The sequence below is a fragment of the Colius striatus genome, chromosome 3, assembly GCF_028858725.1.
Source record: "Colius striatus isolate bColStr4 chromosome 3, bColStr4.1.hap1, whole genome shotgun sequence".
NCBI lineage: Eukaryota > Metazoa > Chordata > Aves > Coliiformes > Coliidae > Colius > Colius striatus.
The window spans coordinates 90,621,096-90,637,562 of record NC_084761.1 but is presented as its reverse complement, the minus strand read 5'-3'; the positions used below and the strand labels follow the sequence as shown (position 1 = coordinate 90,637,562).

The 16,467-nt window shown below is 37.0% G+C and overlaps 1 protein-coding gene across 5 annotated transcripts in view; it reads right to left on the bottom strand.

Moving 5' to 3' along the window:
• Positions 1-16,467, bottom strand: part of ZFYVE28 (zinc finger FYVE-type containing 28) — a 155,161-nt gene that overhangs the window by 43,763 nt on the left and 94,931 nt on the right. For all 5 annotated transcript variants that reach the window (XM_061993942.1, XM_061993943.1, XM_061993944.1 and 2 more), the window contains 5 exons: positions 14,588-14,790; positions 12,804-12,893; positions 10,474-10,563; positions 7,910-8,011; positions 683-2,047 (listed from right to left, as the gene is read on the bottom strand). In XM_061993942.1, the coding sequence (XP_061849926.1) occupies positions 683-2,047; positions 7,910-8,011; positions 10,474-10,563; positions 12,804-12,893; positions 14,588-14,790 (1,850 nt within the window). The remainder of the gene's footprint in view (positions 1-682; positions 2,048-7,909; positions 8,012-10,473; positions 10,564-12,803; positions 12,894-14,587; positions 14,791-16,467) is intronic.

Sequence of the window (16,467 nt, the reverse complement as noted above, 5' to 3'; positions counted from 1 at the left end):
GTTTCCCCAGCGCTGCATAATAAAGAAGTGCCTGCTGATCTGCAATCCTGTGTAGATAAGTTTTTTGGAACAATCAACAGTCTCTGTTACCTAGATTCTTATTGCCATTACATATGTAAAACCTTAATCCATGACCTTTAGTCTTCTGTCAGCTTTGGTTGATGTGGTCCAACAGGTTTAAAAGGGGCTTCTGCACTTCAATAGGGTCCTTCAGCACACAGACATTCACAAACATACCTTGTGCCCACAGGCAACATGATCTGATCAACTCCATTCTGTCAAATGAAGCTAAGGTAATACGTGTTTTGATCCCAATTTAATCCTGATGCAGAAGTGAACTTTCTAATATCTACCAGATACATTTTTGCTGCAAAACAGCAGACTACAACTAAGGTAATGACCCAGGTAACATTTAGCAGCGATGCACACTTGGTTACATTTAACTAGTGTGATTAGTGTACTTTATTTCAATGATATGGAGATACCATACAGTTACAATTCAGGTGTTATCCAAACGTCTTCCAAAAAAGCTAAGTGCAATAAAAAGCTACTTGCATTACAGTGAGTAGCAAAACTTCATCCTGCAACACACTGTTTTAAATCAACAGAAATTACACACCAATTGCTAAAGGATATAGAAATTTATATGCAAATTACTACCAAGACATGAAGCTGCTCTTACCTTGAACTAGATCTTGACTTCACATCTTCCTTAGCAGCCCTTTCACTACCAGTATCTTCATCGTTGTCCATTTTTTTCTCACATAATTGTTTTCTCTTCTCCCACTTCTTCTGTTGATTTGAGATGCTTTCCACATCTCCTTGCGAGTCATTTTCTGTTCCTACCTGTGAACCTGAGGAATGTGCCAGGCACTTAGAGGAGATTGGCCGATTTTGCTCTTCTCTGCCAAAGTCTCTTTCTGCTAACAAAGCAGAACTTTCAGGTTTTAATGGTTCCTGTGCAGCGACTGAATTGTCCAAGTTATCTACATGGTCCATTTCCTTAGACTTTACTAACGTATATGAAGCATTTACAACACCTCCTGCAGAATGTTTAGTCTTTAAACCTTCAACACTGTCATCCCTGCTGTCTTCACAGCTGCCACAACACACACAGGAATTAATTAGACAGTTTGTGGCAGCTATACTGAGTTTATGAGATTCATCCTCCTCCTCATTTGCTAACGGATTAGCAGATCCAGGAACACAACTAATAGCTCCTTCAGGAGTTGTTACTGGAGATTCTGAGCTAGAGGGAGATTTAGGATTGAATATTACAGTGGCAGATATTTTCATTCCCCCTGTTCTGTGAGCTATCACTTCTGCTGTTTCGGCATCTTCAGCATACGCATCCCAGCCATTGAGGTATAACTGTGAGTCTGGACCTTCTAGACAGCTGCATGAATTCTGAACTGGAACATCAGGCATCTGTTTGCCAGCTTCAATATTATTATTATTGCTTAAGCCACTTTCAGCATCTTTTAAAAGCAAAGTTTCCTCTGCTTGATGGCCATTCTCATACAGCAAAGCATCTCTATATTGCAGGTTCTGTTTGGAATCATGGCAAGGGTTGTTCACCCAAGCAAAAGTATCACTTACTGAATCCAATCCAGCAAGAGCTTCTCCTGCTCCATCTAGGTCATCCATAAAAAATACTCTGTCCTCTTCATCAGTTAAATTGGCAAGATGGTGTCTCGTTGGCGAAGCTTCTGTGCTAGAAGTATTTCTCAGGCTGTGTCTGTGAGCTGGAGACTGACAGATGCTTGGAGGGGAAAGCAGAGAAGACATTTCATCTCCAACTCTATGTACCATCCTATTCAGCTGTTCCAGCTCCTGCTCATCATACTGCATAGAACAAGCCAGCTCAGCCTCTGTGTTTTCAGCATTTGCTGAAAGCTCCTTAGCAGGCAAAGTCACACTTCTGCCTGGTGTAATGACAGAGGGTACTTCAGCATGTGTTCTGACAGGAAAATCCACATCTTGAGAGATGCAGAGGTTACGTTCCAGCGTGTGCAGTTCATCCTCAGTTAATGTCTGAAGTAGATCCCTGAAAAATGAAGAAACACACACATCACTTGGCATTTACAATCATAGGAGGGACTGATCTTACTGATTTTAAAGCTTTTACTGTTTATACAAATATCCAGAACCTGGGGGCTGAGAATCTTGGAAGCCTGTTCAGTGAAACAGGGATTAGCAGTCATCTGTCTCCTGCCTTAAACACATAATTCAGTCATTGGAAAGTTAGGTTTCTGCATGACATTAAGAATCAGGTAGGCTTAGAAGTAACAGGTCAAAGTAAATACCTAGATATTTATTAAACTCTGTTTTCTGGAGACATGTGATCCCTCCAGTGTTATCAAGTGTCCTCACTATTGCAGTTTAGGAACATGAACACCTAAAAACCAAGTGTTAGTTGCAACTGCTATATTTAAGTGTTTTTTAAGTTTAAAACAAACCTACAGACATAACAGCACTTAATTTTAAGTCTGAATTTGGTTTATACTATGCTTCTCAGTTAGAAAGCAAATATAAAAGTATCCTATGTCAAGAACTGCTGTCAACGTTTTCAAAGACCACTAAGTATGTTTTAACATAATGGATGGATGGGAAAAGCAAGACCTTCTGCTTAAACAGAGACTGAGAATCCACTATTCCTCATGTGTTTAATCATCATTGTTTTGCAGGTGACATACAGCTGGAATATTAACTACTACAATGCCATATATTACAAGAAATCCCATAAAGGATGAACTTCAGTCTAAACCAGAAACATTCTGTGTCTCATGTTTTCAGTCAGAGGCTTGCATTCTTAACTTGTTAACTCAAAGACCAAGTATTTTTCCAAGTAATATCATAAAAGCTCAAATTGCCAGAAAAGTACACCACTAGTATCTGTCTTACAATTTGAAAATGGAGAATAGTTTAGATAAGCATGTTTAAATCAGAGTAAGTACAGAATACACTTCTTAATGGCTATGTACATTCCATACGATTAAAACTTACTTTAAAAACCACTAATAATATTTTTATGTAAATTAGAAGACCCTGAAAAGAAATTCTAAGCCAATGGAAGTAACGTTATACAAATTGCACCATCATATCCTCCCCTTTTCACTTGTTTCCATATTTTCTATCAGACATGTCAGAATTTTTTAAAACTATTCCATATGCATCTTCAAGTCTGAAGTTGGACAATTTAAGTCATAAATGCATCAGAGAAATGGTCAACCTTTGCTACCTAATAAAGCTATAAATTTGTATTGCTATCTGGCACGCTAGAATGTTTCAAAATAACTATACATTCCTACATACTAAACAGTATATAATGGTACCATCTGATAACTCAGATCTTTTATTTAAACAGTAATCCATGTCTGAAGATATTCAGCATTGTATCATCATCGTAAAAACTGACAGAGGTTCAAGTTTTAAAGTCAAATTAAAAAACCAGCTGTATTATTGTTTATTTTTGAAATAATTATACCTATGCACCCAATAAAATCATAAATTAACTTTTTGCCATGAGGCTTTCTGTTAAGAATTTTCAGTTTGTCAGTTTTCACAGAAATGCTGTGACATAGGATTTCATAAGCAGAAACAAACAAATGTGAGAATTCCAAAAACCTACCATAAATACAGTAAGCACACAAATGCAACACTGCTAAGCTTGCCACTTGCCTAGGCAAAGATATTACAAACATAGCATTTCTAGGTCAGAGCAGGGTTTATGAAGAAGAGAAGCCTGACTCAGAATAGATTGTAAAGAAGAGCATGAGAACAGACAAGTACACAGTGATCTCTGCTGAGTGCTTCCTGCTGGCTTCAACAGCCTGTAGCTCAGGGATTTCCAAACTAAGGTAGCATCCATGTGCTCAGTAATCCTCACTGAACACTTCTGTATGGATGTCAGGAACTGATCAACAGTTAACAGCTTAAACATTAGCTAGGCTTCTCCAGACACCAGTCATATCCTCTTCTCAACATGAGATAAGAATTAGCAACTTCTATAAACATAGGCTATATTAGCAACATTCAAAGGAGTTTGCTTTCTATCCAAGCTCATCAGCATAACTGAGCATGATGTGAGCTCAGGGAAAATCCAAGACTAAACCTGCCTTTCAACATCTAGTCTAGGGTTTCATTAGTCTCCAGAACACTGCATGGCAGCACTTGGGAATCCTGGATGTCTGGGTGCCCAGAGCTGCTCTGCTTCCTTTCCGAAAGCAGAGAGCACCTGACTGCTCAGACCTATTCAATAGAGGTTTCATACATGCACTGTAAATTAAGGGACAGAAACACACATTGGCTTTATGCTGGCTAGTTTCATCAACTTGAGTAACATTCTTTGCTTCTGCCAATAACATCACCTCAAAATTGTGCTGAGTTCAGCACACCAAACCGCTTTGATCCATCCACATTGAGAAAGCAAAACTTATCCATAACAAATACCACTGGTGCTACTTCTACTGCAGAAAGTTCTAAATGAACTCAAAGTTTTAAACACAGACATCTTGAAAAAAATCATCATGTTTCCCCAAACCCTTGGGCACTCTTTAAAAGCACAAGAGTTTTCTCTAACACATTCTTTAATACATTTACAATCAGTATCTAATCAATGATACAGAAAGGTTTCAGTGTGTCAGGAGGTTGGGGATTCATTTTTCTATTGTATCTAGCAACAGGACAAAGGGTAATGGGATGAAGCTGGAACACAAAAAGTTCCACTTAAACATAAGAAAAACTATTTCACTGTGAGGGTGAGGGAGTCCTGGCACAGGCTGCCCAGAGGGGTAAGTCTGCTTCCTTGGAGGTCTTCAAGACCTGCCTGGACGTGTTCCTGTGCGACCTGATCTAGGTGACCCTGCTTCTGCAGGGGGCTTGGACTAGATGATCTCTAAAGGTCCCTTCCAACCCTACCATTCTAAAAAATAAAAAAATTTTTTAAATGCTAGGATACTCTGATTCTACACCACTTGATCTGCAGTCTTCTTGATTCTGCACCACCAAAGTCCATAGCAACCCTGCTATCAATTGTAATGGGAAAGAAACAAGCACTAGGCAAGCAGAGGGCTGGGGAGAAAGGGTAGAATTAAGTAATACTGCAAAATCCCAAGTTTGCTCACCTCTCAAAAACTCATACAGCAGCCTCAAATGCACACATAGTGTAGGTAACAATTTATCACAAGAATTTTCAATGATGCAGGCATCTAAATTAAATATCCATGCATATACTAGATGATATGCTTTGTATATTTAACAACGCAGATCACAGTAGCTGGCAGAAATGTTTCAGATGTCTTAGTTTAAAAATAACAGAAATAACAATACTTTATAATTATGCATTGGTAGACGTATATAGTACCAATGGTGCTGACACCTAAAATTAAAATCAAAGCACAAGCACTTGGCTTTTGCGTTAGTTAAAATATTCAAAGTCATCATTTGTTGGTCCTCCTTATCAAAATCTAAAAAGAATCCTTTGCTGCTTTTGCTCAGAGATCTGCACAATCTCTATAATTTCCCAAGTTGCCTGTCACTGACAGAGGATACCAAAAATTTTCCTTGTCAACAGATATTTTTCTCTGCTATTTCTGATTTAATTGTGAGTCCATATAAATACAGTAACTAACATTGCCTTTCAGAGGAGGAATTGGGTTTTGATAATACAACTTAAAAATTGCCTGTAAATCCACAAAATCTTTATATTTGCTGTTACTGCAAGAGTTAAAATATTTAGTTGGCTGAAAAAGTTCTAGAACTTTGTGGAGAAATTCATTGGGATGTGATCATATTTTGCACTAAGAGATTTTTCTATATTCTTAGAACAGGCACACAACTGCATACAAGATACAACTACTTGAACAACAGACAACTTAGGTTTCTCTTCATGCCTTAGTTATTAGTGAGGAAGACAGGAGAGACTCTGGAAAAAAATGTTCCCTTTTCACTGGGAAGCAGACATGCCAACATCACTTATCTCATTCCAACTTCCCTTATACGTTTCTTTGAACATTCTCAGTGAGTTGAATTGCAACCTGATGACTTAGAAGTCCTGTGACAATAAGAGAAACGTCTAGGCAGCTTTGGTACTTTCAAAAATAATTTAATTACCTTACATGAACTGCACACTTTCCTATCTCAGTTATTTCCACTTAATTAATTTTTCATTCAGTAATATTCTAAAGGATCTTTCTGAGCCCAGTTCTTTCAAATATTTGAGTTCCTTGACATTCCTTCAATTCAGAGATTGACAGAGAGAAAAATTTCAAATTACATCTCAAATTGCTTAAATTTTTGCTCTAATAGATGCTATCTCACTAAACACATTGCAAACTGTCTGCAAGAGAACTGAAATTACATTTCTTAACGCTCCCTTGACAGAGTAAGTCTGTTATGCCTTAAAGTACATTGGGAACTTTTTCCAAAAACAAATTTGGAAGAACCTTCTCATTTTGTGAAGTTTGTATTGAAAATGGTAGTTCTCAAATAAACAAGCACTTTAATAATGTGTGTTCAACCCAAGCATTAAATCCAGAGTAACTGAAAATTGAATGGACTAAGGAACAAACTGACTTAATGGATTTTCATTTCCCAAGTTGTGAAATATAAGTAGTAAGCATGAAGTACATATTGTGAGATGTATCTTAGCTTCTATTCTTCTGGCTTTAATCAGCCAGTAGAATAGCCATGAAGGTTTCTGTGATAGCCATATATTAGGAATATGGTATTTTAAGATAAACCTCATGGAGTTTTTAAGCTTCAGTCCCACTTTATTTTCTAACTTATGTATCTGTCCTCAATTCATGTTCTTGTTTTTACTCAGTTTTTATAAAACTATTATCACTGAAAAACCCAAACTTGTTGATTTGTTCCTTTTATTCCTGAGATTTCAATATGAAAATCATTAATGTACCTAAAAATACAATTGTAATAACTTCTAGACAAAAATGCTAGCAAATCTTCAAGGAACATAAAAGGATGTGGGTCCAGATATTCATAAAAGCTAACTTCAGAAATGGGCTCCTCTCTGAACCATTCTGAAAGAGCTTACATTCTCCTTCAGGAGATGTCCCATCTCCAGTGGGTGAGAGGAGACTGATCTGAATCAACTCATCTACATGAAAACTATTCTTACATCAAGCCATCATCATGACATACAGGGAAGGTAATTAACAGCTGAAAATTGGACAAAGGGGAAAAAAAAACATCTGCCAAATGATCTCTAGGGATTTCTAGGAACAAAATTTGCAGCTGGCATTTAAATTTGAATTTTAATAAAAAAGGATTACAGATTTAAAACACAAGGTGTTTTTTAAACGTCGAGATAAAAACACCTTAGGGATGAATATAAAAAGAAATCTCAATATAAAGATCCTTTAAAGATCGAGTTTGATCTCTTTCAAGTAACAGAATAGTGTTCTAAATATCTCAACTAAGGAAAAAGTACTTTCATGCAGTTTATACTTGACCCAAAGCCTTCATCTCTACTGATTACCAAGACTGAAGCACCATGAAAAGAGGTATACACAAAATGATTCATACTGTAAAAACAGATCCTCAGTAAGAAGAGCTGATAGTCATTTCTATTAGATTGAGAATGATCTGAGTATTGCATTAAAACATAATGAGATACTGTAATAAGTCTAGTTAACAGAAACATTGAGGCTAATTACAAACAGGATCTCCCAAAAATAAAACTGCAACTTTAGTATTTCAGGAATCATTCAACCACAAGGACAATCTGAAAAGCAATAAAATTATATTCAGAAAAAAAAACCCAACCCTACCATGAAGGTGAAAAGTTCAGAAAACCCTCATAAAAACCCCTTTCATTTATGAGTTCTTTTTTAGGCTTCTGATTTTCACCTCATAAGAAAAGCAGTTACAACCATCTTTTACTACTTACCTTATTTTTCTTAGCAAAGTGTGAAAAGGTCTGAAGAGTTCAGACATATCCTCTGGTTTATGGTCCAAGTTCAATGGCCCCTCAGAGTAGACAACAAGGCCACTGTAATTCAAATACATGCATGAAGAGACACAAAAAAGAAAATATCATTACACAAAGCAACTAGTGAATAAAGAGTCAGCAAAGCAACTGTACATAAACTCATAAAAAAACCAATACACAAACATTAGAAACACACTCAAGTTACATATCATTACCATATTCTTGTCTTATTCACCTACAGCAAGAATGAAATGCTACTTAAAGCAACAGGAAAAAAATTCCCTTCCCTCCGTCCACTTCCCCTTAAACATGTGGGGGGAAAAAAAAGCAATGGAAACATAAGGCGAACACAGATTTGATTCATTGCTGGTTTATCTTGTTCTTAAATGAACAAGAAACTGATTATCAAGTAAGCTGAGGAAAGTCTTGCAACCTGCCATATTGCAAATGACTTTTCCTTTCCAGTCTAAATCATTCCCAGGTAAGGTAGTTGATTCTCCAACTTATCTACCAATAAGATAAATACAAGATGGTATTAAAATGTGGTAAAAAAACCCCCACATTTCCAAAATCACATAAAACACACTTGGATAACACCATGCTTCTAAAGCAACTCAGCACTTGTAGAAATATCCCTGGAAAGAGACTAGCTTGTGATCCTGAAACTCTCTGTGTACTTCACTGTAGATATCTCAACAGTTCCTTCTGACTGAATTGCTACTAGTCAAATCTGTTTGGGTGTCAGGGATTAGATAAAATCCACCTTCACCATATCTGCATCATACCACACTGTGTCTGACAGAGTGGATTCCACCCACACTAGGCACCACTCTGCTTAAAACTGTTTAATTCTCTGCCCACTATAAAAACAACTTATGTTTCTCAAAGGCAAATGGATCACATGTTCTCAGAGTCACAATTACATACTGATTTTTCCCAGGCCATTTTCCCCAGGTGATTTTCCCTTTCCTGACCTTACAGTCAGCATTCATTTACCTAACGTATTTCAAAGCTACGTTTCTTTTCTTACTCCCAAATCTCATGTTGCTTCAGAGAAATCTTTCTAGCTAGTCTGCATCCAAATCATCTACAAGTTATGTGGATCCTCAGCCAACTAACAAGACTGTTGAAGTCTTTTGCTCACCAGCGAGCACCCTGTGTAATCACCAAAGGTTGAGAAGCAGCAGCAAAGCTGACATCACACATTACACGAATCTCACTGAAGGATTTAATAAAAAGGACCACTTAACATTGCTTTCTGTCATGGAAACACTGTTTTTTTTTCCTTCTGCTTATAAATCCAGAGTCTGGCTTATGCCCTGCTACCAGGATAGGACCATGGTCTCCTATCTGTCTGGAAAACGGCCATCATAAAGCTCAGAAGGTAACAGAGGGTCCAAAAAATTCAGCTAATAAACTTGATGAAAATTGCTCTGGGAACAAGGGTTTTGAGGGCAGGAGGAGGAGAGAGAAAAGTTTCCTTTCCAAGTCCCCCTTTTTATTTGTTGGTTTAAGACTAATTATCCTGTTACCAAGGTCACGTTTATGTTTTCTAAGCTTCGAGCTTCAACAAGCAAGCTATCACAAAACAGTTAGTTATTGCTGACTCATGTCCTGTGTTCTACCTAAACAAATGTTACTTCTTTGCAGAGTGGAAGCTCATGGTTACTTTCACTGAACTTGTAACTGATGTAAAATGAGCCTTCCTCTGGCTTTCAGGTATAGCTGGAGTTCTATAAAGCTGAACTCTCAGAAGTAATTAAAAAAAGGTTTCTTATTCTTTCAGTTATAGTCCTTATATTAGCTAACTAGAAAACATTCACAATTGTAAAACACTAAAAATGTGCTGGCTTTACTCCAGAGAAACTGCTGTCTTACTGAGTCAGGAAGACTCATTAGGGAAAAAAACCCCATCTGATTTGTTCAATATTGCAAAACTTACATGAAGCAAAAGCACTGTTCTAATTCACTTGTCTTGGGCTGTCAACACAGGCCACAAAACTACACTTACATTACACAAGTTAATACTTTCCTTGAAAAAGATTTAAGCCTAACTCAGTGGGTCACAACGCAGTTTTGTCATGCAAAATCCTTCTGAACCCAGAGTCATTAAGAAAAACATGCAATTCCTATTGAAATGTTTGGGTTTCAAAACTTCTGTCCTTAGGCCATACTGTTTTTGAGTGACAAAATATGTGCTTTCAAAAAAATATTTCTAACATTAACAGATTGCTGTCCCTTATTTTTTAATTTCTTTCTGCAAGATGACTGATGAATTGTTCCATGTTCATGCTTTCGAAAATATTTAGACTTTTACCTTCTTTCTTTGTTCCTCTTGACATTCTGGATGCAAGTAGTAATTACTTAAAAACAAAATATAACACTCTTGATTTTTTTCAAGACAGTACAAGTGAACTCATATGAAAGAAAACATGCCAAAACTCTGAACAGAAGTTTCTGAAAACTTCAATAAATCTTTCAATGAACCATAATGGAGTGTAGTAAAAAAAAGAATTACGTACCATACAATGGCTAATCTTGGAATTGTAAACATTAAAGCTGGTTCATAGTCATCTATCATATCTTGAGTGAGGTATCCAAGCCTTAAGGCTCTAAGCAGAAAAAGAAATTCATTTAGTGAGAGATCAAACTCTCAAAGAATACATTTCAGGAAAAAAAATGAAAAGACTGTTACATGCCAAACCAAGCTGATACTATTGGATCATTTTTGTACAACCTAAACTACTAAATATATAACTGCTGGAGCCTCTACTTTACCAAAAAACAAAATTAAGAAAAAACCTTTAAAAAGTTACAGTTTTTATAGACAGTTAAAACCAAAATCATTTTTATAACATTTCCCCTTTTTATTTACTATTTCATGTCAAGCTTCAGTTTGTTGTTGAAATCCACTGGTGCTTAGAGTTTTTCATCTTAAAGTAACAGTTTTGAAGTAACAGTGGAAATTATTTGGTTGCATTTGCAAATAAAATTTGCTGTAATCATCTATGTCAATCCCTCTAAACTGTTGAGCCAAGCTAAAAAAAACCCCCTCAGTTCTATACAGCAGCTATTATTCAAGCCTACAAATTTAATATTTATTGGAGATCTCATAGACATCTAATAACTTCAAGTATCTTAAGCCCCCTTTAGACTAAACCCCAATTTGCTTCAGCTTCTCACGTGGCGTTCTTCACAAATTATTTTCTCATAAGTTTCATAACATCCTCACACTTCTCTGATTTTACCATACCAGTAAGATAACACTCAAAACTGCACATTAGTCCTGCTGTGATCAGCACATGGCCTACTCTCCCTGTTCATTCTTACAGTTTGCTGCAAGAGTAGCCGAACCTGCTAGTGAAAAACAATAATTAATTTCTCATATGGGGCAAATGTATATATGTAATAGCTCTGACTGATGGAAAGTAATTCCCCCTACTTGTGACCATTTTGAGTTGTAAACCTGTCTTCTAAAATGTCTGAAACACCTCTGACCTTGCTGTCACCTATAGACAGTGGCAGTGTGCTCTGTACCCCTCCACTACGTAACAAAAGTATTGACCACATCAGATCCAAGGTCTTACTTTACAGGTTCTCCTAACATGACTGTAAAATCAACACTTATTACAAGGGTGTTTTTATAGTCAATTGGTCTAATAATTCCATCCAGACTATTGTTCACTAGCTTCCTTGTGAAAACAGTGTTACATTGCTCTAAACCTCACTACAGCTGGATATTTCACCAGCTGGATATGGCCAAAGGCATCCTGGCTTATATCAGGGCTTGTGTGACCAGGAAGACCAGGAAAGTGAATGTCTCCCTGCACTCAGCACTGGTGGGGTTGCACCTTGAATACTGTGTTCAGTTTTTGGGCCCTTCACTACAAGAAAGACATAGAAGTATTGGACTGTGTCCAGAGATGGGCAACAAAGCTGGTGAAGGGCCTGATGAGGAACAGCTGAGGGAGCTGGGAATGTTTAGTCTGGAGGAGGCTCAGAGGAGACCTTACCGTTCTCTACAAGTCCCTGAATGGAAATTATGGAGAAGCGAGTGTTGTTCTCCTGCTTCTAACTTAGAAGAAAAGACCAAGAGGAAACAGCTTCAAATTGCACCAGAGGAGGTTTACATTGGAGATTAGGAACAGCACTGGAGCTGACTGCCTAAGAAAACAGTGGAGTCACCAACTCCAGGGATATTCAAAAGACAAGTAGCTGTGGTGTTTAGGGACATGGTTTAGTGTTGGACTTGGCAGTGCTGGGTTAATAGTTGGACTCTATCTTAAATGTCTTTTTCCGCAAACACTGTACACTTCAAGCAAATTAGTATTTTTCTTATCACATACTCCTACAAGAACTTATGAATTCATGGATCTTTTTGTTTTTTAAGACAAAATCCCTTCATATAAAAAAGTCAAGCTCCACTCCTCTAAGATTTTAAAGACCCTTTACAAGTTCTTTCTGATCATCACTAGAGTTTCACAGATGATTAGAATCATGTTCCCATGTATTCTTGCATAAAATATCATTACCTCCTAATGTCTTAAACAGATATTGCTTATTTAAATGCTGAGTCTTCATTTACACATCCAAAACTAGGCATAGGAATAGAACTGATGAGATTGAATACATTATTAACTTTTTATGGGTTTTTTTGTCTACAAAACAATAAATAGAGGTTCCTGACTGGTGAGCATGTGAAGGCTTTTTAAATTTGTACTTGGATACTTATTAGAAAAGCAAAAGATGTGGTGTTTCATGCTGCCTTTTAAAGACTACAGTTCAAATATTTCTACAAAGGACTGATAGTAGACACAGAAATTAAAGTTTAGTACTTAACTAAAATGCTTACCTCTCCACAGTTTCACAGAAAAGTACGATTACCTCTTGCTGTACATAATATTCTTTCGGTGACTTCACAGGTACCATGGCTGACACGTAACTACAAAGATTATAAAATCATGTGCTACTATTTTATGTGCTTCAGCGAATGATCACAACATTGTTATACACAAAATCAAACCTTTCCTATACAATTTTGTATTTATTTTGACAGCATTGAGTATGAAATGAGTTTTACAGCATAAGAATCTGTAAGAAATGCAGTCAATTTACTTATTGCAGATCGAGGCAGTGTAACTCAGTGGTAAGTCTGGGATATAATTACACACATTTAGCAGTAAGAATTCCATACTGCGTGGCACAGGGAGGTAAGTGCTAGAAGGACCTTTATTGCCACATCTCTAAGACAGAACTGTTTACTCTGCATTTCCTTGAGAAAAAGAACCTAACAGAAATGCACATTTTATCTGGAAAGGTTTTATCTGATATTAGTGAAATGCAGTTACTCAGCAGAGATTGTTTCTATATGCAATTACATGCAAAAGCACTAATTCACAAGGTAATAGACATTGGTACAAGTGGCTTTTGGTCACCATATTACTGAAGTCATTTGCAGAGTAGAAGTAACACAGGAGGGGAAAAAGGCATCTGCAAAACAACTTCAAAGAAAAAGGCTGTTTGCAGAGAGTTGGTACAGACAGGCCAGAAACTGTGCACAGTTACTCCCAAGGGTCAGTTACTGATTGTCACTGCTGTCTGCACTCAAAGCCACACTTAATAACAAGGTTTTAGCCAATGTTTTCAATTCAAATTTTGTTCCAATGTAACAGTATAAATGATGCTTTCTGGAATCAGAAAAAAAAACCCCCTCTTACTTGAGTAAAATAATACAAGAAAATATGAATACTGAGGAAGAGTAAACAGTAATGAGAAACAGCACAGTCTATAGATTATTCCCAAGGAAAATTTGAGCAGTACTCAATTGTAAGAATCTTGTTCTACTGAGGGTAGGAATTACTGTATACTATTAGATCGACAGATAATCCTATTCAGCATTCTGTAACTGTGTACATCATCAAACACGTAACAGACATGTAGGAAGTTGGCTTAAATTCTGAATCACAACACAAGACTTGGTCAATGGGATCTGATGCAATAAACAGTTACTTTTTTAATCCCAAAAGCAGGTTTATTTATTTTTTTGCTGTAAACCTCCACGTCATTTTCCGATCACAAGTTTTTAAATCAGTGAGTTTCTTTTGTTAATTATAGCTGTGTAAAAGCACTTCCTTCAACAGATTCAATTTGCTTTCCTAAACTCATTGGGTGCATCTTGCTTGTATCTCTAAGCACAAGAGATACTCGGAATCTCTAGCCTGTTTGTTATCATACTTTCTTTATTTTCTTAAAAATGTTTCTGTCTTATTTGTTGCTTTTCCACAGATAAAGAAAACATTTAGGAAAACAATTTATGGCTTCCTTTTGTGTCTTGGAAAGTCTCCCTCAAATGCCATATGCCAGTATGCAAATAGAAGATTATAGTTTAGTTGAAGAGAGCAAATGCTGATTGCTAAAAAGCTATTCAATTTTCTTTCATTATTGCTACACTGGAAGCAAAAATTTAACAATACAACAAGCTACTGAAGAATTCAAACACTATGATAAAAAAATTATATACTTTTCCCCCATAAAACCAGAACAAAACAGCCAACTTCCAAAAACGAACATGCTGCACAACAGCTGTAGCAGCCAAGTCAGTGCCCAAACACAATACATGTACTTTGGATCTTTTACCTTAATTCAAATTCAGCAAAGAGGACATCAAAATGCTTGAGTGAATCTTTCATTTTTTCTGTGTAGAGGTTCAAATCCCTTAAAGCCTGGTCACGAATGATATTTCTAACTTCCTCTAAGCTTCGGGTCAGATCCTTGGCCAATGGAGTCATAGCCATACTCTCAATTTCACGATTCATAATAATTGAACCAGCAGCCAAACACTATGAAATATGTTGAGAGAAAATATTCACTTTTACCAAATCACTTTAATCTTTGAAAAAAAAGCACAAGACACAATATTTAACATTTTGAACATGACAAATAATTTTCTACAAACTGGGGCTAAGTACTGAATGAAGGAAAAGTCTAAGAATGGTATGCCAAGAGTCATTAGCCTTCACATAAAAATTTCGGGAGCACTTTAGTCAGGCAGACATGAGAACAGGAAGAGCTTTAAGTGCCGGAATGACAGAGCTGCCAGAACAACTTAAACCTCTTCTCTTGTTAGTTAGGCAATAAGCATTGGTAAGATATATAGGCAATGTATGCATATGCAAGGACTGCCTGCAGAAGAAGGAAGTGAATCCAACTAAAGTACAATCAACAGACTGTTTTGATTCAGGTTAGACTGATTGATTCTGTAAAATAGATCTATTCCTTACAAGAAGAACAGAAATTCTGCAGCCGTGATGCCTTTTGCAGCACAACTGATTGCACTGGCTATCAGACCAGAGACCCAGTTAGGTCAGTCCCCTGCCTCCTACAGATGCTGTGAATGTATTTTATAGGAAAGAACATAAGATCCAGGTCAGAGTGACTCTCCCCCTTCAGTTTCTGGAAAGCAGCTATTTAAGAGACTCCTTTCTCCAAGAGTTATACACTGACTCCCTCTGACTCAAAGACATTAAAAGCAGATTTTTTTACTGTAACAGATCAATAACACTTTTTAAAAACATGTGCGACTAAACCCCAGCTATTTAGTTGGCTGCTGCTTTTATTCCTTTAGGGATGCATTTGGCATACAACAAGCACTGCCATAAATCATACTTGCTACATTAAAGGAAATATCTGTATTAACTGAAAATATACAAGGTGGTTGTAGTCTCAAAGTTATCTTCTCTTTTTTTATGTTTTTTTAATCTCCATTTGCACCTCTGTCTCTTTCTTTGCCTCTGCACTCTCCTGGATGGGAGGCACTTCTGCACATCCATATGGGGGACCAGCAATCCCAGCAGCCTCAGATTATATTTGTACCTCTTAGCAGCCAAAGAAGTGCTTGTGGGAAAGCATGGATAAGGCAAGTCTTACTTGTTGATTGGTACTCTTTGATGATTCAGAGTGATTGCACTGATAATGATATGTAAGTGTATATTCATAACAGTTCAGGCAGTCTCCCTTACTAAATGAATTTGCAAGACAGTGTCTACAGTAGCACACATTCACATTACTTTATCACTGCATGTGTTACTTTCTCTGATACCAACAGGTTTCTCCAGCCTGTTGGTTTGATTTAGAGACAGTGAAAGTTTGATTTTGCAAAGTGTAAAAGCATTGGCTTATGCAACACAAACAGTGAATAAAGAGACTTTTTTTCCCCTTCTGTAAGATACTGGCTGTATCAGTGAATCCCTCAAGCACTTTCCACAACACCACATTGGCTGGCACTCTTCCTGTTTGTTCATTGCTGTAATCCTAGTTTGTTCATCCCTTGGGGTAAGAAAAGATAATGCAATTCACTGGAAACCATTATGAGTGGTTGCAAAAAAGAATTACCTAATCTCCTACCTGACTACCAAGAAAGCATATTAAGTCAGGGTATCAACCTCTCGGCATTCTAAAACAGAGAGCATGGCTGACTGCAGTGATGACTCCAGTGACACCCAGTGACTCCTGGATGA